The sequence below is a fragment of the Xenopus laevis genome, chromosome 1L, assembly GCF_017654675.1.
Source record: "Xenopus laevis strain J_2021 chromosome 1L, Xenopus_laevis_v10.1, whole genome shotgun sequence".
Taxonomy (NCBI): domain Eukaryota; kingdom Metazoa; phylum Chordata; class Amphibia; order Anura; family Pipidae; genus Xenopus; species Xenopus laevis.
In genome coordinates this window covers 98,091,689-98,119,679 of record NC_054371.1, presented here as the reverse complement: position 1 = coordinate 98,119,679, position 27,991 = coordinate 98,091,689, and the positions used below count along the sequence as shown (strand labels likewise).

General features: G+C 41.0%; 1 protein-coding gene across 22 annotated transcripts in view; it reads left to right on the top strand.

Moving 5' to 3' along the window:
- Window positions 1-27,991, top strand: part of LOC108711853 (receptor-type tyrosine-protein phosphatase S) — a 554,677-nt gene that overhangs the window by 144,565 nt on the left and 382,121 nt on the right. For 16 of the 22 annotated variants that reach the window (XM_041560819.1, XM_041560807.1, XM_041560795.1 and 13 more), the window contains exons 3-4: window positions 9,136-9,365; window positions 22,280-22,423. In XM_041560819.1, coding sequence (XP_041416753.1) covers window positions 9,136-9,365; window positions 22,280-22,423 — 374 coding nt within the window. The remainder of the gene's footprint in view (window positions 1-9,135; window positions 9,366-22,279; window positions 22,424-27,991) is intronic. The other 6 variants (XM_041560777.1, XM_041560762.1, XM_041560744.1 and 3 more) reach the window with 1 other exon arrangement.

The following is a 27,991-nucleotide window of genomic DNA, read 5'->3' as shown; positions in this document are numbered from 1 at the left end:
GGACCCTTCTGATAAGGTTTACTTTGTTTTAATCTTTCCTTCTCCGTTAAGCTTCATAAGATCACTTTGTGTTTAAGATCACTTATAAAATCACTGTGTGTGTATAGGGTAGGAATAAGATATACCCACAGTGTATCATTATCATAAAAGACAAACATCACAAAATATAAAACAAAATATTTTATAGTATTCCATACATATTTGGACATACTCGAAGGGCTTCGATAGATCGTAAAGTAGGAAGTGAATATTTTAGGGGCAAAATTCACTCACTTTCTATTCGTTCCTGTTGGATTTTTAGAATTGTAGTTATCAAATAATGGATTTCATCTTCACCCATTCATAAACACGCTTCTAAAAATCCAATTGGAATGAATAGAAAGTGAATTAAATTTTTCTTTGATCAGCTCTAACCTCACATTTTAATAAATCTGTACCTAAGTGGCATAATGTGTCTTTTCTGGGAAATGTCTGTTTTCCCAGTAGCCAAGGCACAATCACTTGTGTGATGTCTGGTTTTTCATACAAGACTAAAATGTTACATGTTTTCCCATGAATTAGAGGCCACACATGCACTCAATGTATTACATGTAAATGGAAAAACGTATTACCAGTGACAAAGCATCTCCAAGTCTAGCAGCCCCCACACTGAAAACAACCAGTTTAGTTACTTTTGAACTATTTGGACTCTTACTATGTTAATCTGTGTACATAAGCATATATCTCACTGAAGTGAAATTTCTAGAGAAAGATTGACCTTTAAGATTGCACCACCCTATCCGGTATTCAATAATTCCCTTGAACAAGTTGAAATAAAACATAACTAATACACTGTTGAAAAAATTCGTCCAGGGTGTCCGTTATTTTTCTGAAAAAAACTCTGACCAAATCACACAGGTTTTTGGGCTTATCTATTAATACACTTTCCTGAAAATTTTGTTTGCGTTAAATCGTGAAAAATCAGATTTTCATGATTTTTTTTGATATTTCATTCGATTTTTTTCAGATTTTTAACCTGAAAACTAAGAATTTTGCCCGAAAACTTCGGGGTATTGCCAAAAACCCAGCGCACATCAAAAAATCATTGGGACTTCTCCCATTGACTTATATGCAACCTCGACAGATCTGAGATGCCGGATTTTCAGATTCGGACTTTCCCCATACTCTGGGTTTAATAAATTCCGAAAAATTTGTGATTTTTGCATTCAGAGTTTAATAAATAACCCCCTATATTACTGGATTTCGAATTGTATGAAGGCCTTCTCTTCTGTTCCAATTTTGATGCTCTGCATTTCACCATTTAGAAATTTGTTCGATTAGCCCCTCTCCCAAGAACCATCATGTATTGCCAAGGTGTAACTATAGAGGAAAACGCAGGGGGGCCCAGGAGGTATAGGGGCCCATTTTTCATTTTTTTAATTGATTGATTATTTTGGGGGACACTAACATTTTTCTTTTTTGAAATAGGGGCCCACGAGGCCCTAATTCATATACAATTTCATTAAAACTTGGTAAAAGAGGTCAATCTCTAGACATTTCTGGGGCCTGAAAAATAATTTGCTGTGGGGCCCGGTAATATCCATACCTTTAGTTCTACTGTTACCAAATGAGAGTATATCCTAAATACTCTTAAAAACTGTGTATATGCAATGGATTCTATGCCGATGTTTAACCTTATTTTATTCCTTACTGATGCGGCACCCTTGCAACATGATCTTGACAAACTGGCAATCTGGGCAGCTAAGTGGCAAATGAGATTCAATGTCGATAAATGTAAAGTCATGCACCCGGGATGTAAAAATATCCAAGCCACTTATACCCTTAAAGGACCAGTAACATCAAAATTTTTTACAAAAAAATTCCTTAGAATACAACGAAAAAAACCACCAAGACAAATTAAAATTTAAAATAGCAAAGCCTTTATTAAGAAATAACTTACAGAAAATCTGCTTCCCCTCCTCTACAGAAAAGGTGACAGGGCGAACATTCATTCTGCGGCACTCGATTTTTCCTCCCTGGCTATTCACTGACAGCATGTCGATCTCCTTCTTCAGCTCTTCTTCATCCTCCTCCCAGGAGCAGCAGTAGGAAGGCGATGTTCGGCGGGCTCCCCATGAGGTGCAGGAAGGTAGAGGATGGCAGCGCGTCCATTCTGACAGATCTATTTAAATGGAGCAGACGGTGCAGCGACAGCACTTGATTTAGGCAGAGGGCCCCCGCGGTGTAATTTTTCCTGTCCCCATTGTAAGAAAGCAGGCCGGCAAAGTACCGTCCATGCACAAGGGAAACCCAGAACCCCCTGCTCGGTGCCAGGATAGCCGTGTTTCTCTGATCCAATCCGCAGCCGGATGGCATTGGGCAGGGGCCTGCCATTCACAAATGCTGCCCAGCTGGTTCACTTTTTTGTTGTATTCTAAGGAATTTTTTTGTAAATTTTTTTGATTTTACTGGTCCTTTAATGGGACTGCACTAGGCAAATCCATTATGGAAAAGGACCTTGGAGTCCTTGTAGATGATAAACTTGCCAGTCAGCAGCATCAAGGGCAAATAACGGCTTGAGCTCTATTAAAAGATGCATAGATTCAAGGGAGGAGGGGGGTCATTCTTCCACTTTATAGAGCACTGGTAGAATATGGCGTACAGTTTTTTTTCTCCAGTATTTAAACAGGACATTACTGAATTAGAGAGGGTCCAGAGAAGGGCAAATAAGATGGTAAAAGGTATGAAAAATCTTAGCTATGCGAAAGACTGGCCAAATTGGGGATGTTCACTCTAGAGAAGAGGCGCATAAGGGGTGATATATATATATTTATACATACAATAGTTATTATAAGGGGATCATATTTCTCTAATGCTTTATTTTCCATCTGACAAGAGGTCACTCATTCCGATTAGAAGAAAAGAGGTTCCGGCTAAATATTCACAAGGGTTTTTTTTTTTTTTACAGTGAGAGCTGTGAAGATGTGGATTTCTCTCCCTGAATCAGTTTTAAGCAAATGAGGAAATACAGGGTTATGGAACATTAATTGTGAATACCTTCTGAAAACTGAGAATCCCAAAGCTGTTGAGGTTCATTAATAGATGATTGTTTTGCAGGCTGGCCATTAGTGATGTGCTTGGTCAGGAAAAACTCAACCCGCACCCAACCCTAACCTGCAAAACCTTAACCCACACCCAACCCTAACCGGCAGAATTATGCCATTGTAGGACCCACACCTAACCCATAACTGTGCACCTCTGGTTTCAAGCCAGGGAATCTTCGGGAGCAGAGGAGGAGTATACTTCCCCAGTCTGAACCGCACCCAATGATAACCCATAATGGTAATCCAAATTTCAACCCGAACCCAGCATATTGCATGTCAGTCTGTGATAAGCCCACCTACTGTGCTACTCTGCTTTTTTATCAACATGTAAGGAAAATATGAATTTGGAGGAGCAGATTGGTACATCAGGGGATATAAAACTGAGGTTTCTTTGCTCTTGCGTCCATCAGTGCTCTGCATATTTTCCTTTGGTCTTTATGTAAATATATGCATAAATCCAAATTATTAATTATATGTATGCCTGGTCCTTCTCACTCTGAGGCTGAAAGTATAAGAGTATTTAGCTATTTCCTGCATTCGTTAAAGGGTAAGTTCACCTTAGTATGATTTAAACAGTGATATGCTGAGAAATGGACAATGATAGATAGACGCTGTGGCTCTTTTCAAGGGATGGTTCTCTTTTAAGTTATACAGCAGCCAATTCTAAGCAACTTTTCAAATGGTTGGTCTTCATTATTTATTTTGTATAGCCTTTTTTTTTATTATTATTATTTGCATTTCTTCTGACTCTTCCCAGCTTTCAAATGGGGGTTACTGACCCCATCTAAAAACAAATGCTCTATAAAGCAACACATTTATTGTTATTGCTACATTTTATTACTCATGTTTCTATCTAGGCCCTCTACTATTCATATTATAGTCTTGTATTTAAATCAATTAATGATTGCTAGTGTAATTTGAACCCTAGCAACCAGATTGCTAAAATTGCAAACTGGAGAGCTGTTGAATAAAAGCTATATAACTATACCACAAGTAATTAAAAGTGAAAAACATTTTCAGATTGTCTCTGAATGTCACTCTCTCTACATCAGGGGTCCCCAACCTTTTTTACCCATGATCCACATTCAAAAATAAAGAGTTGCGGAGCAACACAGGCATGCAAAAAGTTTCTGGGTGCCAAATAAGGGTTGTGATTGGCTATTTGGTAGCCACTATGTGGACTGGCAGCCTACATGAGACTCTATTTGGCAGTACACCTGGTTTTTATGCAACCAAAACTTGTCCACAAGCTAGGAATTCAAAAATAAGCATCTGCTTTGAGGCCAGTGAGAGCAACATCCAAGGGATTGGTGAGCAACATGTTGCTCGCGAACTACTGGTTGGGAATCACTGCTCTACATCATACTAAAAGTTACCACAAAGGTGAAAAACCCCTATAAACTTTATCCTGCCTCCATTTTAATTGAAGTGAATGCCAGTAGGGATTATGCATGGGTGCAATGCTTTATAGATCCACTCTCTAACTGGCCAGTTGATTTTAACTTGATTTGCTGTGTACATATTGATTTTTTACTATAATTTTATTTTTGAAAGCTTTTATCAAGGGCACGTGAGTATTAGATAAGCAGCAAAATCATAGTAGAGCAGCATACTCACGTGTCTCACTACTCACTAATAAGGAAAGTTCAGTCCACCTTTATTTCCACATGGTTAATGAAAGGGGAGCGGGAGCTGCTGAAGGAGAGCAGCTTATAATACATGAGTAATACTCAGAGTTCCCTGTATAACTCAGCCTGCAGCCTTGTGCCTTTATATGGTCACAGGACCCCTCAGTGACTTCTCATATCCTTATCATTTACAGTAAGGGGTACATTATCCCTTATAATACATGAGTGATACTCAGAGTTCCCTGTATAACTCAGCCTGCAGCTTTGTGCCTTTATATGGTCACAGAACCCCTCAGTGACTTCTCATATCCTTATCATTTATAGTTATCATGGGCTTTCACTACTTGGACATGAAAATTTCCGCACCTCACTCACCTTTCCTGTGCCAATTCCTGCTTGATGGTGCAAAACTCTCTAGACGGTCAGCACATGTCAATCATTGAAATATCAGCAGAATGAAAGAGAGTAGCACAACACCATTTTTGTTGCAGGTGGGGAGCTTCCCCATTTATTTTTCACCACAAGTAGATCAACGTTTCGGGGGAGTTTTCACCCACCCTTCATCAGGATAAACACACAGTGCAAACCATCACATTTTAAGCCCAATTAGGCCACACCCACCAACCACAGGTTCCCAATTTCCAGTATGGATCCAAAACGAGGCTTGGTGCTCAGTCCTGTCCAAACAATTATTGGAGAGTCCATTTTGTAGTGTAACAAAAAAAGTCTTTGCTTAATAAATCCAGACATGGATGTGCGTGTATAGCATAAGGTAAACCCAAGAATCACAGTGTATGTGTGTGTATATATATATATATATATATATATATATATATATATATATATATATATATATATATATATACTCCAAGAAAGACCAGCAACACCAGGGTTTCTGTGTATCAAAACAAAAGTGTATTCAAATATGCATGAATAGCCGACGTGACGTTTCGGTCCACGCAGGGACCTTCCTCATGGCAACCATGCTCATAATCCAAATTCCCATAAATACCCAACAAAAGGAAGTGACATCAATAGCAATTAGTGACTGCTGTGCATCTTCAAAAAAATTAAGATCAATGATAAAAGGTAATATCTAAAAAAGCCCGACAAATGCCAATAGTCTAATCAACATGTTACTTAGTGAAATATCATGTGTACCAAATATTTTATATGAATACATAAAACATTAAATATGTGCATGAACTGTATGTTCAATAAAATTATGTCTGTGCTTTGAAAGTAACAAAGTGTCTACAATACTCAGTATATAATGGCTAAAAGTCATATGTTTAAAACCAATTACAAATGCCTCAAATTATATATAAGCTCCCTTGAAGTTAGATACTATTCGTACAATCAAAAAAAGAGAAGAAGAGATCGTGGGAACTATTCCCATTCTAGTCAAATACTTTTAGGGGCTCTAATCTACATCCGAGGCAAAAAAAGAGACAGTCAGAATACGTACTAAATACATGGAACATCAGGCCACACTTCACTAAGTAACATGTTGATTAGACTATTGGCATTTGTCGGGCTTTTTTAGATATTACCTTTTATCATTGATCTTAAAAATTTTTTTGAAGATGCACAGCAGTCACTAATTGCTATTGATGTCACTTCCTTTTGTTGGGTATTTATGGGAATTTGGATTATGAGCATGGTTGCCATGAGGAAGGTCCCTGCGTGGACCGAAACGTCACGTCGGCTATTCATGCATATTTGAATACACTTTTGTTTTGATACACAGAAACCCTGGTGTTGCTGGTCTTTCTTGGAGTATTCGCATTTCTTACCTTGCACCCAGGTAACACGTCGTCAGCAGGGTGCTGTCCTAGTGAGGATATATATATATATATATATATATATATATATATATATATATATATATATATATATATTATATATATATATATATATATATCAAACAAAAAAGTCCAGACCACTTGCTTAATGAAACAAAAAGGTTTTTTACCAAGCAAGAAATTGCATTGCAACGTTTCGAAGCTCCCGCTTCTTTATCAAGCATACATGATCACAATGACATCACATCCTATATAGGGTCATGGGCATAGACTCCGCCCACCCTCATGTTAAATAAATCAAGCATAACCCCATAATATCAAAAGGAATCACCCAAAATTAGAAAAATTAGAAAACATTTTTTAACATTTTTTCAAACACTGTTAGCATAATTCTTATATATGTCTGGTTATGCTTCAAATAGATTTTTTGTCACAATTATATAGGAACACCATACAATGGTTTCACTTAAAGTAGAGAAACAATGTAACATATAGGATATGTAATGTCATGACGTCCCAAATTTACCCCTTCCTATAACAATGTATCATACTCATATAAAAGCATGCAGATCATACTCTCTATTGAGTCCCTTTGGATGTAATGTTTGTAATGTATGGATCCAAAATTTTTCCCTTTTCTGGAGTTGTAGGAGTCTGTTGCCCCCCCGACGTGGGGGGGCAACTGACTCCAACACAAGAAACCTCAAGGTTGCTACCGAATGTCGTGCTGCATGAAAGTGCGCCGGAACCGGCTGACACAGACCGCTGGCCAAGAGGAGTTTTCCGTGATTAAATCTCAGCTAGACGAGACTCTGCGAAAGCACCGACAAGAGATTGAGGCCCGCAAGAGAGGCAAGTTCCTGAGGGACGCGGAGGATTACACGAACGGACGCGTGTACCGGTGGATACCGGGCAGTCCTTACAGCGCACCATCTTCCTTCCGTAGTCAGAGAACGCAGGCACGCACAGCACGTGCACCACGCCAAGAAAGGCGTCAGGAGATTGGCCGCAGCAGCTCCGGTGAATCAGTTGCCCAGCACACTACAGATTCGTCTGGCTCCTCGCGCTCTTTTTTAGGGGAGGACAGTGCTCCCTCCAGCAGCGGGGAGCGCGTAGAGGCCGTTCCAGAGGCACACGCCGCAGGAGCAGGCAAGACACGGCAGGCACGGACTACCAGCAAGACAGCACGGAGGAAGTGACATTGCTGGTGATAAACATTTCTAAGAAGGTACTGTCACAATCAGAATTGTGTGTGTTACAAAAGGGCCTGTCATTTTGTCCCTCTGCTAAACTAGACACATTTTCTTTGGATATAGACCTGCAACGGTTCTATAGACTATTGAGACTTAAGGTACAATTTAAAGACGAGGGTGTTGGAGAGGCTCACGCACATACAGAGACACTTACGATGCAACGCTTTAATTTGCGTAAGAAGAGCAAGTATCTCCCACCTACTTCCAACCATCCGGTTGAGACCGTTATCAGCTTTATAGCTCGTGATATTAATCACTTGGTACAATACCCCAAGGGACTTAGGTCTATGCGGTTTAATAATAACTTATCATTAACTGAACGGGACTCTTTGTGTTCGATTATGGGGGATGATACAGTAATATGCAAACCTGCTGATAAGGGGGAGCTTTGGTGATTCTAGACAAGGAATATTATATACAGGAGATCCTGGGCCAATTGAGTGACGGTAATACGTATATGTGTCTGGAAAAGGATCCGACAGTTGAGATATTGTCTGAGATATCTGAGATATTGTCACGTTATCAGGATTTGGGGATCATCAATGAGGGCCTTAAGGGTTTTCTTACACAGGAGTTTCCGTGTATTCCTGTGTTTTACACTTTGCCTAAAGTGCATAAAAATCTACAAACCCCCCCAGGGCGACCTATTGTAGCAGGAGTCAATTCGATACTTTCCCCCTTATCGATATTTTTGGACAAAGTATTAGCACCATTTGTACCTATGGGGCGGTCATATGTGAAGGATACATCCTACTTTTTGAGGTCGTTACAGACCTTGGATGTAGGTGAGGAGAAGGCAATATTGGCAGCTTTAGATGTAAGTAGCCTGTATACTTCCATCCCCCATGAGGCGGGCATGGCAGCGGTCCGCTCTGTGTTAGAGAGATCTGAGTATGATGTAATACAAACTAACTTCTTTATGGAACTTCTATCTGTGGTTTTACATAAAAACTATTTCTTGTTTCAGGATAGATTTTATCTCCAATTACAGGGTACCGCGATGGGATCCAACGTCGCTCCTACGTACGCCAACATTTTCATGAATTATTTTGAAGACACATATGTCTATACACATGAACTATTCCAGAGGCATTGCCTTAAGTGGTGGCGCTATATCGACGATTTGTTGGTAGTATGGAGGGGTGACGATGGATCCCTGTCGGAGTTTGTCATACTTGGATACCTGCATTCCAACCATTACATTCACATATGCGTATAGTGAAGAGATGGTGACATTTCTAGATACTACAGTGTACCGGAAAGGAAGACAATTGCACACTGATTTATTTGTTAAACCAACTGATAGGAATAACCTATTACGGTTTGATAGCTCACACCCGAGGGCTAACATCTCCTCTCTCCCCAGGTCGCAACTGTTGCGTGTTAAACGAATAGTTTCGGAGGAAGAGAATCTTACTGAACGTTTGACGGAGATGACAACTAAATTTACACAGAGGGGGTACCCGAGTACACTACTTAATCAGGAGGTAGCAAGAGTCAGGGAACTACATCGAGATTCTATTATACAGGAAAAAGTACCAGAGGTGTCGAAGACAAGACGTATACCGTTCGTGCACACGTATCACCCAAGCACACGTAAGATACATCAAATTATTTATAAACACTGGCCCTTATTACAAAAAGCTTACCCAGATATTCTGGAATTTCAAGCACCCCCCCTCTTGTCGTATAAACGCCCGAGGAGTTTGAGGGACAGATTGGTTAAGGCAGATCTAGGCACTGCACGGACCAACCCGCAGAGACTTTTAGCACCTTTGAGAAATGGCATGTACCCGTGTGGTAGATGCAATCAATGCTCCAGTGTCATACGCACAAATGCTTTTACACATCCTCATACAGGGCGGAAATTCGAGATACAAGACCATTATACGTGTGACACTGAATACGTAGTATATATGCTGAAGTGTCCCTGTGGGTTGGCCTATGTAGGTGAGACCATTCAACCAATCCGTGATAGGATTAGCCAGCACAAATCAACCATCAGAAAGGAGGTACTGAAGTTACCGGTTCCGGCGCACTTTCATGCAGCACGACATTCGGTAGCAACCTTGAGGTTTCTTGTGTTGGAGTCAGTTGCCCCCCCATGTCGGGGGGGCAACAGACTCCTACAACTCCAGAAAAGGGAAAAATTTTGGATCCATACATTACAAACATTACATCCAAAGGGACTCAATAGAGAGTATGATCTGCATGCTTTTATATGAGTATGATACATTGTTATAGGAAGGGGTAAATTTGGGACGTCATGACATTACATATCCTATATGTTACATTGTTTCTCTACTTTAAGTGAAACCATTGTATGGTGTTCCTATATAATTGTGACAAAAAATCTATTTGAAGCATAACCAGACATATATAAGAATTATGCTAACAGTGTTTGAAAAAATGTTAAAAAATGTTTTCTAATTTTTCTAATTTTGGGTGATTCCTTTTGATATTATGGGGTTATGCTTGATTTATTTAACATGAGGGTGGGCGGAGTCTATGCCCATGACCCTATATAGGATGTGATGTCATTGTGATCATGTATGCTTGATAAAGAAGCGGGAGCTTCGAAACGTTGCAATGCAATTTCTTGCTTGGTAAAAAACCTTTTTGTTTCATTAAGCAAGTGGTCTGGACTTTTTTGTTTGATATATAATTTGTCCTATTGTGGACTAAGTCACAGACTGGGTCTGCACTCCACTCCATTTTATATATATATATATATATATATATATATATATATATATATATATATATATATATATATATATATTTTATAAGAGAATAATGGGGCCTCAGTGAAAAGTTTTCAAACACTGTCATTCTGCAATATGGGCCAATGTTTTCTTATCACCTTTTAATCAGGGAACTATGAGGACCATACGTTGTAACACAAGGAATCCCTAGGCTTCTCTGTTTATCTTTTTTCTTATCAAGTAAATCCTCCCTTTTGAGGGTCGCTACTTCCTGTGTTAAACCTTCTAGTTCCGCCTTACCATACCCTCTCTGTGTAAACTTTTCTACCAATTCTTTTGCCTGGTTTCTATAAAGGGTATCTGACTATGTTATGCGTCTTGCTCTTACAAACTGGCTTTTGGTGAGCCCTTTCACTGTGCCTATTGGATGGAAACTGTCTCTCCGTAGTGTGTTGTTTCTATCAGTTGGTTTCTTGTAAACATCTGTGATGAAATTGCCATCACAGAAAGTTACCTGTACATCAAGGTAACTTACACTTTGGGGGCCAATGCATATTGTGAACTTAATTGGATGTCATTGAGATATGTGAGGAATTCAGATAAATCATTTTGCCCATGTAACGTTTCCATAGCGCAATATGTTTTCTGAAATGGATGTTATCAAGAATATGCATGTGTTCAAATTTATGCATAAAAATATTTGCATAGGCTGGAGCCATGTTAGCACCCATACTTGTGCCCTGGATTTGTAGAAAAAATTCTGTGTCAAACCTGAAATAGTTTCTTTTCAGGACCAGTTCAAGGCAATCACAAACAAAATTAGTTTCATGTATTGGTAAATTCTCATTGAGTAAATACTCTGGTACATTCTATTCCTTCTTCATGTGGTATGGAGGTATAAGATCTTTCACATCAATAGTACACAGTATGGGTACGATCTACTGCGCATGCGCCAAAAGTCACGAAAACTTCGTGACTTTTGGCGCATGCGCAGTAGATCCATACCGGCGAAATGCTCCTACTGCACATGCGCCGGTCAAAGCAGGAAGAAGATTGCTTGGAGGAAGATGGCGTCGGTGAACTCCGCCATTCAAAGCAGGAAGAAGATTGCTTGGAAGAAGATGGTGCCTGTGAACTCCGTGGACTGGACCTGCGCAGAAGGGTAAGTAACAAGTTAGTAGGCCAGGGGGGAGGAGGGAGGGTGGGCAACACACGGGAGGGGGGAGGGTTTTTGCGCCGACTAGGTTTCCTTCTCCTTTAATGAGAAGCAGTTCATTCACAATACATTTTGCAACATGTTCTGCAGGATCCTTTGTCTGTCCAAGAGTCCTTATCACCATTGAAATTATATACAAGGTTTCCCTTTCCACACCATTTTCCCTCCCTGCACCCATCAGCCCATAAACAAGATTTAACATTCTGGTTATGTTCATAAAATACATATCAAGAGCCATCTTTGTTTCTTATTTAAAGACTTGTCTGAACTTTTGCCTCCTGATCTTTCCACCTGAATCCTTATACCTGTCTCATGGCTCACAATCCCTCCTTCCTCCTCCTCCAGGGACTCCCAATCTGCCTCCTGGGATTCAGAAATCTCTTCCCTCTTACTATTTTTCCTACTGGAAATTACAGGAGACTTTTCCTTTTCTTAGGTGCTTCCTCCATTCTCGCCTGTTCTTCCTCTGCCGATTCCCCCCCATGATTTCCCCCCTGGCAAAACAAACCTATTTTCAGTTTCAATGGTTATTACACGAGGGCACTTATTCTCTTTAACTTTCTTCTTTGATTTGCTGCCCACCACTTTCCACTCATCCCTTCCTCTCCCCTTCTCATGGGACATCAGTACCTTTGTATTTTTAATCCCTTCACTCTTCCCTGTGTCACTCTTCCTTCCATCTTTCTCTGCCACCTTCCCTTTCACCTCTGTTTGGCGCCCTCTAGCTGTTTCTCTTACCCCTTCTGCTCTCCTTCTTCCTTGTCTCAGTCTGTGGCAGGTTCTCCCCTGGCATTGGGGTGCTCATCTCCTGTGCCAAATTGGGACAAGCTCGCTGAATGTTACATTCTTTGCTAGGGTGCCCAGTCTCCCCACACAAAGCACATTTCTGTACATTACATTTCATTGCATAATGCCTGTTGGACCCACATTTATAGCATAGTCTGGGCTGACCCACATAGAAGCAGAAACCTTTTGTTTTCCCAATGAAAATTGAATTTGGGAGGTGACTCTGAACATTGTGCTCTACATGCAGTTTAACTTGGACTTTATATCCCCCCCATCCAGAAACCCTCCTCATCAAACAGTCGTAACAGGGGGGATAAGACAGTGCCTGAGCCATATGAGGACATCCTGCTCAGGTACCGTCTCATTCTTCATCATTATAATCACTACTTTAGTTTCAGGTTTGGAGACAGGTATTACTCTAAACCCCTCTAAACTGACGTCAAATTCAATATCTGTGACACTTGTTATAGCATAAATATCTTGTGGGGTGAAATCCAACAACTGTTTAATTATGTTTCTGGCAACAAACCTGCGCCCCCGGGAAATCCTCTCTCTCGTTTACCCACTTAATTTTAACTACATTTATTCTCTTATCAATCTGATCATCAGAGTCATCATCCCTCTCACGTGCGAAGAACCTCCTCCCTTCCCAAACATTACCCCCAGCAGCCCTCTCACTCCCACCTTGCACATTGCTCTACCCAGCAGAATTAACACCATTTTTTCCCTCCCCTCCCCCACTCAATTGCATTGCATCAACCACATGCACTTCAGCTGCACCTCTCTCTGCAACTTGCTCCACACTGCCCCCAGCACTCACAGCATTCATTGCACTCACTCCCCCTTCAGCCAAAGCAGTCTCATCACTCCCATGCATTGCATTAACTGCATTCACCTACACCTCAGCTGCCTGCACCACACTGTCCCCAGCACTCACAGCAGCTGCATACACATTATCAGTATGGTTATCTGTATTATTTTCAACGCTATTGTATTGTGCGATGTCTGTAGCACTGCTGCATTCAGCAACAGTTTTTGAACCCTCTGTTTCGTTAAGCAGTTAAGAAACTTTAAGCAGTTTCTCAGCAGTCACTTTGCCTTCCAGCATCTCCTTAAACCTCTGCCGGTTACCATAAAGCTCCTTCCATGGCTCAATAACATTCAGAATGTCGTTAATGTACGTCTTCTGTCTCCTTCAATTCCTTATCAAGGAAAGTCAACTCCAGTATAGCCTGGTCTCTGCTCTCTCTTTTCAGCGACTGCAGCTCATCTATCAGATTATCAATGTCTCTGCTTAAAGGAGAAGGAAAGCTCCAAGACTGTTTATTGCCAACAGATTAGCCACAATAGTGCCAGCAAGAGCTCTATATTTATTCTGCAGAATGCTTTACAATAGCTGAGTAAACAGCTCTAGACACTGTCTCTGTTTGTTTAGCATAGAAGCTGCCATAAAAGCTTGGTGTGACATCACTTCCTGCCTGAGTCTCTCCCTGCTCACTCATAGCTCTGGGCTCAGATTACAGCAGGGATGGGAGGAGGAGAGGAGCAAACTGAGCATGCTCAAACCCTGCCCTGGAGGTTTATGCTGAAAACATTAAGTCTGATACAGGAGCCCATATGTACAGAATAGAAGGAACTAAATGTGGTGTTTCTTTTGACAAGAGGACTCAGAGCAGCATTACTTTGAGGGTTTACTGGTGTATTTATATAGACCTTTCTGATAAAGCTTATTTGGTTTTAGCCTTTCCTTCTCCTTTAAACAGTTTTGTTTATCTTCCAAACACCTCAAGTCCTTCAAAAGCTTTAATAAGTGTCATACTGTATCACAGTCTGTCACTTTGTGAACATTCCCTTCACTCACTTCTGCTTTCTCCATGGGGGCCACAGTCATTATCTGCTCAGTGTCCATGGCCACATGGTTTCCATGCTCCTTACTGGCAGCAGCCATTTCCAGGTCACCCAGCGCACTTTCTGCAACCTCTAGGGCCATACTGCACCCAGGCTCCTTGTTGTCTGTAGCCATCTCCTGGTTGGTCAGAGCACTTTCTGCAACCTCCAGGGCCACACTGCTCCTAGGCTCCTCACTGTCAGCAGCCATCTTGCAGCCATCAGACTCCACTCTCTCCTTCTGGCTTGCCTCTGTTGTAGCTCCCTGCAGTCACTCCAACACCAGCCTCCAGTTCCACAGATTCAGAGTCACTCTCCATGCCGCTTCTGGAACAGCTTTTTCTTTTCTTTTTCTTTCCTTTAATGGAGCAGGAAACCTTGCCCTTTGTTGAGCGTTCCACGGTCACCTCTATATTAGGATCAGAAGCCCTCCTGCTACTGCCCAAACGGGTCTTCACTAAACAACTTGTAGGCATAATCTCCTTCTTCCCCATGGAGTGGAGAAAGGCAATAAAAACAAAGCAGAAGTGTCTACAATACTAACCCCTAGACCCAGCCGGGCCTGGGAAAAAGCCACAACTCCACGGAGCTCTCCAAACACCTCCTCCTAGCAGTAGTGATTAGAAAATGGCCTCTGGGAAGGGGGTGTGGCTGCGGGATAGCAGGTATAGTAGGGAGAGATGGTGCCTATAGTAACAATGGAATAATAGTCTCTGGGAAGGGACTTTGGATGTGGGATAGCAGGTATCGTAGGGAGAGATGGTGCCTATCACTCTGTCTGTACTTGACTGGGAGAATGTGCAGACGGTACCTGACAGCCTTATTTTTCTCACAAGGAGCTTCCAGAGTAACAGTTGGTGTGAGGATGTTATTCAGTATGGGGTGCTAGTTGCTAAGTGATGTCATAGCTTGTGAGTAGCCACGACCATTCAGCAGTAGCTTGAACTGTCTCTCAGAGAAAGCACTCTAATTGCATGTATTAATATTTCATTTTACAAAAAAAGTAACCATTTCTGCTAAAGAAATATGTTTGAAGATTTTATTTCCACCTTAACTATCCATTAGGAGAATTTGATTTTTTCACGATACATCCCCTTTAACTGTTATTTTAAAGTAAGGTTTGTATATTTAAGTACTGTGGTTTCATTTGTTTTTTTCTGTCTTGGGTGCTAAATAGCAAAGTTTGGTGTGCTATTGTGCTTACAGCAGGTTGCCACAAACTACTTTACTTTGCATTATAGTTTTTCCTCAGATTGAGGTGGGTGGGGTATGATTAGTACACCTGAACAGGTTATATAATTAGAACCAAAAGAGAAAAACAGTTAATCACTAGCGGCTAGCCTATGATTAAGTGCTTATTGGCACAAAACATGCAAGGCTATGTCATTTTCTATTTTTGTTTCCCAAATAAACTTCTCAGTTTAAACAATAAACAATAGTAGTGTTTCTGAAGCAAACACAGCAGTTTTACCAGTGCAGGACAACATTGCATTATATTTTTATTGCTTTAAAACAATTTCATTTGTTGATGTTAAGTGTTCCTTTTTGCTTTTTAAATGTTTGTTCTTTGTGTGTGTGCTGTAAGTGGAGTTAGAAACAAAACAGTTAGTGAGTGCTTTGTAAGTGGAGTTACAAACAGAGGAGGTTCATACACAAGAGTTCCAAACTGCTAACCTCTATGGTGGCTGTGAGCAAATTGCAACTTTAGAGGCTCGAGTTATCAACAATATACATGTCAGTATATTTCCCTTGTAAGCAAGGAACATAGTTGCAAAGCAAAACCTTTGTGGTTCAATAGAAGTGTTGGTGTTGAGGTGGGTAAGAAAAGACGTGCTTTTAAAGCTTTTAAGTGAGCTGCGACAGCCGAAACATTTATCAGGTACAAGGAGGCTAATAAATCATGCAGATACTGCAGATCAGACAAGCTAAAATCCTGTCACGGCCAGCACCCAATACCAGAACAGGTGCCAAGTACCCTGGTCTCGGCTTCACCAGTAGTGTGACCACCGTTGGGCTTCGGGAGGAGCCCTCAGCTTACTTGGGTGCCACCTGGACTTAACGAGGGGTACAAGGCAAGATGTTCTGGCTAGCAGAGGGGCACGGCAGGTAGCAGAGTCTTTTGGGCCGAAGGTCACGGTACAAATGGAGCAGGCAACAGAATCGTCAGACAGGCTGGGTCGAGGCAGGCAGATAACAAGAATCGTCAAACAGGCAAAAGGGTCAAAACCGGGTGATCAATCGAAGGGTTAAACTGTAGAGTAGTCGTAAGCAGGCAAGGTCAGGATCCAGAATTCAGAATAGTCAAAATAGCCAGGCAGGGGTCAAAACAGGAAACAGACAGGTTCAGAAGGAATCAGACAATAGCACAAGGCTCAGGAGCACCAGGAATACCATCCTATCACGGGCAATGACAAGCAGTGGGAATGGCCCTTTAATACTTTTGAATTTGGCGCCACTGCGCGCTGACGTCATTACGTCAGTGCGCATGCGCCTTTAAATACGGAAGTGCGCATGCGCGCACACACTAAGGAAGCGCGCGTCGCGGTGGGCGTCCCTGCCGTCCCCCCACTAGACCACCAGGGTAAGATTTTATTGCAAATCCAAATGGAAAAGGGTATTGCAGCAAAAAGAATCCAAAATCATTTTTCAAATATGTAAATAGTAAAAAAGCAGGCAGGTGTGGGACCCTTAATGTCAATGTTTTCATCTGTCTACACAAATGAGCAACCAGTTAATGAAGATTTCCTTCTTAATAGTCCCAATTCTAGGAATACAACGAGTGATGCATGGTTCACACCTGATAAATGTTTTGGCTGTCACGGCTAACTTGTGGACATTCAAAACAGACCAGAACATGTTAAGATAAACAAGGATCTGGGACCAGATGGTATTCATCGCAGGGTACTTACCAAGCTTAGTTCTGTGATTGCCAAACACAACTGGTGAATTGTTGTGTCGCTATTCAAAAAGGGATCCCGTCCTCAGTGTCAAAATTATAGGCCAGTTAGTCTGACATCAGTGGTAGGAAATCTTTTCGAAGGGTTATTAAGGGATAAGATACTTGTCTTCATTGCAAATCATAATACAGTGAGTTTGTGACAGCATAGTTTTATGCGTAATAGATCTTGCCAGACTAAATGAATTTCTTTTTATGAGAAGGTGAGCAGGGACCTCGCTTATGGGGTGGCAGTGGATGTGATCTATTTAGACTTTGCTAAAGCATTTGATTCAGTCTCACACAGAAGGTTACTGGTTAAATTAATAAATGTTGGCCTGGAACATAGTATTTATACTTGGATAGAGAACTGGCTAAAAGAGTGGTGATAAATGGAATATTTTCTAATTGGACCAGAGTACCAGAGGGCTCTGTATGTGTTCCTTTGCCTTTTAACTCGTTTATTAATGACATGGAGGTGGGCATTAAAAGTACTGTTTCTATTTTTGTGGATGATACAAAATTGTGCAGAACTATAGGTTATATGCATGATGCTGCCACTTTGCAGAATGATTTGACTAAACTGGAAAACTGGGCAGAAAACTGGAAAGTGAAGTCCAATGTTGATAAATGCAAGGTTATGAACGTTGGCAAAAATGATATGAATGCAAGTTATACACTAAATGGCACTGTGTTGCAAGTTTCCTTAACTGAGAAGGATCTAGGGGTTTTAGTAGACAACAAGTTATCTAATTCTGGGCAATGCAATTCTGTGGCCACTAAAGCAAATAAAGTATTTTTTTTTTGCATAAAAAGGGCATAAACTCAAGGTATGAAAACATAATTTTGCCTCTTTATAGGTCCCTGGTAAGGCCTCATCTGGAGTATACATGAGCTGGAGAGAATGCAGAGACATGCAAGCAAACTGGTTAAAGGGATGGAAGATTTACATTATGAGGGAAGACTGTCAAGGTTGGGGTTGTTTTCTCTGGAAAAAAGGCGCTTGCCGGGGGACATGATTATACTTTTCAAGTATATTAGTGGACATTATAGACAAATAGCAGGGGACCTTTTAACCAATAAAGAGAATCACCAGACCAGAGGCCACCCCTTCAGACTAGAGGAAAAGAACTTTCATTTGAAGCAGCGTAGGTGGTTCTTCACAGTAAGGGCAGTGAGGATGTGGAATTCCCTGCCAGGTGTTGTGATGGCTGATTGTGTTAATGCTTTTAAGAGTGGCTTGGATGATTTCTTGGACAAGCTTAATATCCAAGGCTATTATTATACTAAAATCTATAGTTAGTATAGATATATAGTGGATAATGTACCCCCTACTGTAATTTATAAAGATATTATGTTACCGAGGAGTTGCGGCCGAGTGCTTTTATACAGGTCACATAACTCCGAGGTGACTATTAATAGGTGACTATTAATATCTTTATAAATTTTAAGTGGGGGGTACATTATCCATTATAATCTACAGTTTCTGGGTTCAGTTTTACTTTTTTTGAAGTGTCTCTACAAGTTGATTTTTATCTTTAACTGCAGCTCTTTTAGGTACCTGTATTTTATTCTTGCCAGTGGCGGAACTACCGGGGGAGCAGGGGGTGCGAGCGGGCCAGGGCCCGCACCCCCTCAGGGCCCCCCGGCAGTCCGTTCGCCGCTGAAAATGTGGCCAAATGTGGCGGTACGGAGGGGGGGCGGGGCCCGGCTGCGCGTCACGCACCAGGGCCCGCCCCCCTCAACGAACGCTACTGATTCTTGCTTTCTAAATGGCACAGCTGCCTCCCTGGTGTCGCTCTTTTCCTTACAGGATTCCTCTACATTTTCACTCCCCCTCCGGTCCACTATCTAAAGCAGGGGTAGGCAACCCGCGGCTCCAGAGCCTCATGCGGCTCTTCATCCTGTTTGCTGCAGCTCGGTCTTGCGGCTTTGCCTGTCACGTCATCTATACAGCCCTCACACCTGCTGGCGGATTCTTGAGTGTGTGACCGCGGTAAGCTAACATCGGTAAGCCGCCAGCAGGTGCGAGGGTAGTATAGATGTATAAAAAGAGAAAAAGAACCCCAATTGCCTCCCACTCGTACAGCAGTTCCTCAAATGTTAAACTACCTATTAAGTATTTTGTGATTGCTGAAGGCAATCACTAACCAATAAAAATAATAATGTGCTTAGTTTTAACAAAATAAGATTACATTAAAGTGCAAGTGCAATAAAAATTGATTCTATTGATTATATTTTAACTTATAGGTTAATAAATACTTGATAGAATTAATACTTCGCACAAATTAGTAGCCTTATGATACAATGTATTATCAGGTACCTTATGTTTTCACCCACAATCAATCCGACCAAGGAATTAATTAGAGTAAAGATACTAAAGTGCTTTAAGTGCTGATTAGATTATTGTAAGATTGCAATTACCATAAATTCATAATTGCTTCCAAATTAATTAATTATAAAGTGCTAGACAGTGCAAAGTAATTAATAATAAATAGATAATAAATAGAGTAGTTGATATAAGGAGGACCACAATTGATGGGATAAATAATTGTTAAAAACACACAGAATGCTCGGGTTAAAAGGTTTTAAGCAAGAAATGGAAAATTGAAGGGGGTGGAGTTGTCCCAAAAGCTGCTACCTGAATTGTTTTCTATCCCTGGGACACCACAAAGATAAGGAGGCAGAGTATCCGGGACTGTGGTCTCGTTTGTTAATCTAAATCCTATTCTGAGGAGAAACTAAATAACCCTAAAAAACCACAAATCCGCGGGCTCTTGTGAGCTTTAGTAGCAGAGAAGAGAGAGATACCTGAGCACTGGTAGAAGTAGATTTCTTTCCCACCCCTTCTATTCCGTTAACCCAAAGACCGAAATTATTCTAAAATTTTAAGTTAAAAAGGATTCCAAACGCCGACGCGCGTTTCGCAGTGATAGCTTTATCACGCCTTGATAAAGCTATCACTGCGAAACGTGCGTCGCCGTTGGGTTTAAATTAAGTTTGAAAGGATCACCTTGTTTTTGTATGTAGGTAGTATAGATGTCCCAGGAGTGACAGGCAAGACCGAGCCGCAGCAAGATGATTCATCATGGTCCTAACCACGGTCACACACACTCAAGACAAGAGAGGAAAGATCAGCATTGAGCTTCAGAAGCAGAAGTCACATTAAACAGATGAAAACACTAGCATTTAATAGGGCAATTCAGTGTTTAATTTATTTCAAAGTAGGCCTACACATACACACTGCACTTCTGTTTGTTGTATTATGTTGTTGTAACAGTTAAAATTAAAATGGTTAAAACTTTTAAAAGTTTATAAGCTGTGTTATTTTTTGTGTCTCCAGACAATTTTTCTTTTTTGGAAGAGGGGGCAAAATGGCTCTTTTGATAGTAAAGGTTGCTGACCCCTGATCTAAAGTATCGCTCCCCCTCTGTGTGACATCATTTTCTTTTACTGCATCAGAGACAGGTCATGCAGGGAAGAAGGGGGAGCAAGTGGACGGGAGGCAGAGCGAGACTTTGGTAGTATAAGGGAGGCGGAGCGAGACTTAGGCAGTGTAAGGGAGGGGGAGCGAGACTTCCAGTGGCGGAACTACCGGGGGAGCACCCCCTCAGGGCCCCCCGGCAGTCCGTGCCACTAACAAATGCGGCTGTACGGAGGGGGGCGGGGTCCAGCTGCGCGTCACGCTCCAGGGCCCGCCCCCCTCTGGACACTGGACGGGAGGGGGAGCGAAAATGGAGAGGAATCCTGTGAGGAAAGCGACACCAGGGAGGCAGCTGCAGGAGACTTGTGACAGGAGTGAGACATGCGATGAAGGAAAGAGGGGGAGCGAGACTTCCAGTGGCGGAACTACCGGGGGAGCACCCCCTCAGGGCCCCCCGGCAGTCCGTGCCGCTAACAAATGCGGCTGTACGGAGGGAGGCGGGATCCGGCTGCGCGTCACGCACCAGGGCCCGCCCCCCTCTAGGATCGCTACTGGAGACTTCAGACACTGGACGGGAGGGGGAGCGAAAATGGAGAGTAATCCTGTGAGGAAAGCGACACCAGGGAGGCAGCTGCAGGAGACTTGACAGGAGTGAGACAAGCGATGAAGGAAAGAGAAGCCCTTTATCGCATAAAACCGGTAAATCACGTTGTGGGAAGTGATGAAATGTGGAGCCCGAAAGCTATAGCGGTGGGAAGCAAGTGTAGAGGAGAAGGCAGCAGCTGCGAGTGCTGTCTCTTTAAGCTTATAATCGGCGCGTTCTGACACATTTTTTGGCATATCCCATTTTCTGTAAAATAGTTTTCGATTTCATTAGTGCCCTTTAAACAGTTAAGAGAGATGGAATATGCTCAAATTCATGCTAAATTGGATGACGAGACCAACTTGTTGGTATACTGTCATATCAAATTGCAATAACTATTAAATCTTATGTAGGAATACTGTATATAGTCAACTGTTAAAATCCTTAGATTGGCATATATAATATATTCATCGTCTGTTTGTTGAAAGTACAGGTATCTAAAATTAAAACAATACTCTTACTCAGAGTACCTTTCTTAAGACTTTTGCAGTTTACAGTAATTTTCTAATTTTAGGAATTCGAAATTTTAGATTTTCTGGTATTACATTTCTAAGCAGGCTTCAGATCAGCAGCACACTTTAAAGGCTGTCAGTGATCCTAACTGTCAATATTTTTTTTATATGCTCTTCCTTAATTCAGTTAACCCTTAGGTTGCTAAGTTGAGCCAGAAGCCTGGTATGATGGGTCTAAACTGCAAATATCTGCGAAATTGTTAAAAATACATTTAAATTGACAAAGTGCTCAAAGAAACTCTGAATACGTCTACATCAATTCACTGTTTAGGTTTAGATCCCCTTTATGTTTTGAAGAAGTCTAAAGGTGTTACTAATTAAAAATATTTAGCTTTAATTATATTAATTGAAAGTTTGGTTTGTTGATGTCTAATTTAATAAATGTAATTTTATCTTATGCAGGTGATATTGCTAAATTAGACCCAGGAGTTTGCCTGTGCTGGGTTTGGATCAGAAACTGGCAGATCATGTACAGACTCAGAATGGTGTTGTTGGTAACTGTTATCTATTGCCACCTACTACTGCTAGCTGGAAGCAGTACAGGAAGTAAGTGATTGTCTCCTATCTTACAATGTACCTGATATCCGAGTCCTGTCCTTCATTGTATGGAAACTTTTGCCATGGGATTTCTCCTAGATTTGGCCCGTTTCTACCTATGAACCAATGCACATGGTATAGTTACTGTTGTTCCACCCTTGAGCTCCTAGTATTTTAAACCTGTTGTTGCAAATCGAAGGGAAAATGAAAACGCAGCCAAAAAAGGTTTGCAACTCTGCCCTAGATTTCCTAGTTTATCTTTTTTTGGCTGCCAGAATTTTTTCCTCCTTTTTTCTTTTTTCTAAACTAATAAATTACTGTAAAAAAAAAAAACAACATTCTAGGGAACAAGGATCAGTGTGCTTTGTTACTCATATAAATATTGGAATTCAAAATAAAAAGCATGTGGAGGTCACCAAACAAGAAGATCTGGGTCCAATTTGGTCACCCATGGTCAGGGCCGAATTGGGCTGATCCTATCATACACTTGGGCCTAAAGAGACTTGGCAGACAATAAGAGAACCAATGTGCCAAGGCAGTCCTCATCTGACCGGGTTTTTAAACCTGCTTGATTGACATCTGTCCGATTCTTGGCCAGCTTTTGGTTAGGCATGCACGTGGCTGGTCCCCATAAACAGGATACTAAACTGCTGACCAAGTCAGATCTTATCAGTGCACACAGCCTAAAGAAAGCAGATTTAAAACAGGGCATAATGGTCAGGCCACACGAGCAGATTCGGGGAAATTAGCCGCCCCAGCTACAAATCTCCTCTTCTAGGGGGCATCAGTCTCCTCGAACTTCCTTCCCCCTGCAGTGCGGGGAGATTTTCGCCACGAAGAAGAGAAGATTTGTAGCTGGGACGACTAATCTCCAGAATGCTTGTGTGGCCAGACCCTAAGAGAAATATTTACCATGAGTTGTAGAGGTTACAGATATAGTATACAGTTTTTGGGGAAATTCTGGTACCGCAGAACACTTGAAGTGAAATATAAGTTTTATTTGACATAAGCTTTTTGGATTCTGAACTCACCAAAAGCCAAAGAAAGAAATCACAGGGTTTATATAGATGTTTACATAGGAACATGATGTAAAGTAAACTGTGTAAATAGATACAGTAGACTGTGCAAAATAAAAAATGTATCTAATATAGTTAGTTAGCCAAAAATGTAATGTATAAAGACTTGAGTGAACAGATGTCTAATAAAACAGCCAGAATCCAACTTCCTGCTTTTCAGTTCTAAACTCTGAGCTAGTCAGCGACTTGAAGGGGGGCCACATGGTACATTTCTGTTCAGTGAGTTTACAATTTATCCTCAGCATTCAGCTCAGATTCAAAAGCAACAGATAAGACCCATGTGGCCCCCCCTCAAGTCTCTGATTGGTTACTGCCTGGTAAACAGGGTAACCAGTCAGTGTAAACCAAGAGAGCTGAAAAGCAGGAAGTAGTGTTCTGACATGTTATACATCAAATCACTCCAGTCTTTATACATTACATTTTTGGCTAACTAACTATATTAGAAACATTTTTTATTTTGCACAGCCTATCTATTTACCCAGTTTTTAGGTTTACACTGAACAATTCCTTTAAGGAGTAAAAAAAAGATGTTACCAGTAAGAGATATTAAGATAACTCTAAACACCACAAAAAAAAACAAAGAACTGCTCTAATCTCAAATACAGTAGGTGTGACTGTCCTCAAGACTAGCTTGAGAACAGAATCCATCCAAGTCATGGAGGCTGTATAGGGGAATCTGCATGCATGAAATTTTATTCTATATCAGTTCTCCCTATTGTTCCTAGGGAACATGCAATATAACACATGTATAAAACAATTTATAGACAAAACAGAGAAAAAAAAACAGCGCTCTGTCTAATCTATGCTGTGGTGTTGACCAGCTGCTAGAAGCACCCTTGTGCCATTGCTTAGTCTAACCCACGCTATGGATTGTACAGCTAGAAGCATAAAAAGCCATTATCTGTACACAAAATGAAGGAGAAAGAGTGTCAACTGCCATTATTTGCTACAACCATCAAAATATCTCTTGGCAGACTTGGTTACCAATGACCAAGGTTTGATTCAGGATGTTCTTGTTCATAAGTACTCTTTTTCCCACAGACCACTAAGCTACAATATCATTGGAGCTAAACTTTTCACTGTTTTGATGTTGTAGAACAGCAGTCTTTTCTGCTGAAACTGAATAAAGTGTTGTACTTATTTGTGCCTGTGTATTTCACAACAGTCAAAATGTTAATATATATATATATATATATATATATATATATATATATATATATATATATATATATATATATATATATATATATATATATATATATATATATATATATATATATATATATATATATATATATATATATATATATATATATATATATATATATATATACTGACTCTCTTTATGGTTTGATTTATTGTATAATTTCTCCAATATTTAGTTAAAGTTTAAATTGCTTCCATCTGCAGTTGTTGTCATTAAGTGTCAGGTACCCCACTTTGGGCAAAATATGTATGCTCAAGTGCCACATCAAAGCCCCTCATTTAACGCAAGTCCTACATTGCCTATTAGCATTCTAAGTTTGTAGTGCAATTAAATCAAGTCCCCCAACAAATAGTGTGACTGAGTAGTAAGACCATGTTTCACTTACCCTTAAAGGAGAACAAAACCCTACCCATCCTAATACACTCTTTCGCCCCCCCCCTTCCAGTCTCCCTCCCTGCAAGGGCTATTCTGCTTAGAAGTAAATAAATCAATACATCTGCAAAGTTGTGCAGTGGATTTCAAAGGCACCATCTTCTGATCCTCTTCTGTCAGTTGCCAATTGGGGAGCTTGCACAGTAGAAGTCAATTAAGGGCATAGATTTAACTGTGCATGTGCCTTCAAGATCTGTGTCACCACAGAAAAAGATCAGAAAATGGGGAAGATGGCCCATTTGATCTCCACTGTGCAACTCTTCAGATTTATTGCAGGTCAGACAGAAAGGCAGAGTGCTGAAAAAAATAGAGGCTGTGGGGAGTGAGCTTGGAGGGGGCAGTGAAGGGGGATGGACGGAGGTGTACGGTTAAGTTCCTCTTTAACTCAGGAGCTCTAGTGCGCATGCAATGACCTTTAAGCCCAAGCCATTTCACATATGTAGAATGTAAGTTGTTTCTTTTTCTAAAGGTTGAATGGCAGCTAGCAATATTTGTCTACAATTCATACATGAAACACAGGAAGAAGTCACCAGCGCTCATTCTAATCCATATTGTGAAGTTGACCAGGGTAGAGGCACCCTTCTAGGTGCTCGGTCTAACCTACACTATGGAGATGACTAGCTGCTAGAAGTGATGAAAAACAATTATTTGTAAACAAAAGGGGGAGAAAAATTGCCAGTACAGTTTGCCTTTAAAAATAATTATTACAAAAAAATGAGGATTTAGTATCACACTTTGGCCAAAGACCACACTTTGGTCAAGGCCCCTCATTTAACACAAGTTTTACATGGCCTATTGGCATGATAAGTCTGTTGTGCATTTAAAATCAATTCCCTACTGTGTGACTGAGTAGTAAGACCATTATGCCTTACCCTTAACTCAGGAGCCCTATACCATAATGTGATTAAAGATGAACTCTAACTTTCACCCATTGATAAAGTGAGTGAGTTTTTCTCTGAGATACTATCTCACATTTTGAAACATCTGCCACTAAGAGTGTGAGAGACAATAGGATAGAGGTCCCTGTCCTGTATAGCCTACAGTCAAACTGGGATGGTTAACCTACAGAGACAAATAGGAGGATATTAAGTGCTGCAGGTTACAGTGGGTGACACTGCAATAAAAGTACCGGTTCCCATTTCAGATGTAATGCGAGTACTCCCAAGAGGTAGTTTTCGAGTTTATTTCTGAAGTGACTGTGAAAGAATTCTTTCTGGATGAGCTCTAGCATGGTATTGCAAATGTAAGGAGCACTAAGACAGAAAGGTTGCGGGAAACAGCAGCAGAAGTAGTGGGGGGTGCAACCAGCCAATTTCTCTGAGAGGAATTGGTCAGTAACATATAGAGACACAAGAGAAGAGATGTAATAAGATGTAAAGGAATGAAGGAATTTGATGGTTATAAGGAGCAGTTATTCTTAGTTTTATTGGAAGCCATGATGAGGACTTCAGCTTATACCCTCTTGGATGAGAGGAGGAGACTTCTGACTGCAATATTTAATACAGGTTGTGGTGGGTAGAGACGGTAGTTCAGGAGGCCAGTTAGCAGCAATTGTAGTTATCTAGACTGATAGGATGTGAGCATGCATGAGTGTCTTCACTGTTACTTGTGAAAGAAAGGGATGGATTTTGGCAATATTGCATAAGAAAAAGTACCATCAATAGAGGTGGTAATTTGAGTAGGACCAGGCTAAGGGCAGAGACTCGCTGCTATTTCGGGAGATTACTCGCCCAGTGACAAATCGCTTCTTCTTTGGGCGACTAATCTCCCCGAACTGCATTCCCACTGGCTAGAATGTAAATCGTCGGCGGGATGGCACTCGGATCACTTCAGCTTCCCGAAGTCGCCCGAAGTTTCCTCGTGAGGCAACTCCGGCGACTTCGGAAAACTAAGAGTTTTGAGTGCCATCCCGCCAGCAAATTACATTCTAGCCGTCGGGAAGGCAGTTCGGGGAGATTGGTCGTCCAAAGAAGAAGCGGTTTGTTGCTGGGTGACTAATCTCCCGAAATAGCAGCATGTGTCTCTGCCCTTAAGTGTAAAGGTGATTAGTTCGTTTTTGTTTGGTTCATCCAATTGCTAAGAGGCAGTTAGGGATTTGAGTCTCCATTTCAGCTGTTAACAAAGTGGTTGACCAATCTATTTGGAAAATCAGTATACACATGGTAAAGCTAAATGAGGTGACATCTTCCAAAGACAGAGTGTAGGGTGAATACAAAAGGGTTAAGTACTCAGCCTTGCAGCACCCTTACATTCTGGAAATTAAGTTTAGCAAAGGTTAGCAAAGAGTCAGTGAATGATCGATTAGAAAGAGAGAACCAAGATGTAGCCTGATTGCTCCTTTTATTCAGCTTCATCCCAAAGGAATGATAAAATAGCAGTAGAGGAAACAGGTGGAGCAGATTTTTAGTGCAATGAGATCAGAAAGCCCAGTATGTACCTGATACTTTAAGTACAAAACGTTATTAAGTTTGAGCAGAAAAGACTGATGTTCTACAACATCAAAACTGTTACCATTAGTAAACAAGTCTGCCAAGAGATCTTTTGAGGGTCGTAGCAATAAATGGCAGAGGCAATAAAATAACAACAGGTCATCTTTCAGGAGACAAATATCTGAGGCAATTATAGATAACAGTGAGAAACTTTATAACTCCTCCAGTGTATAATTGACCAACAGGACTAAACTGCAAGTGCAGATATCCCAGACTTTCCTTATTATGGGGTGTTTATTGCACAATCTAACTTAACCCCTTAATAGTAAAAATCTTACTTAGTGAATGAAGCAGAAAGATATGTCCGTCACCACGTAACTGCTGTGTTTATAAGACAAGAGACTTAAAGGAATAGTTCAGTGTGAAAATAAAA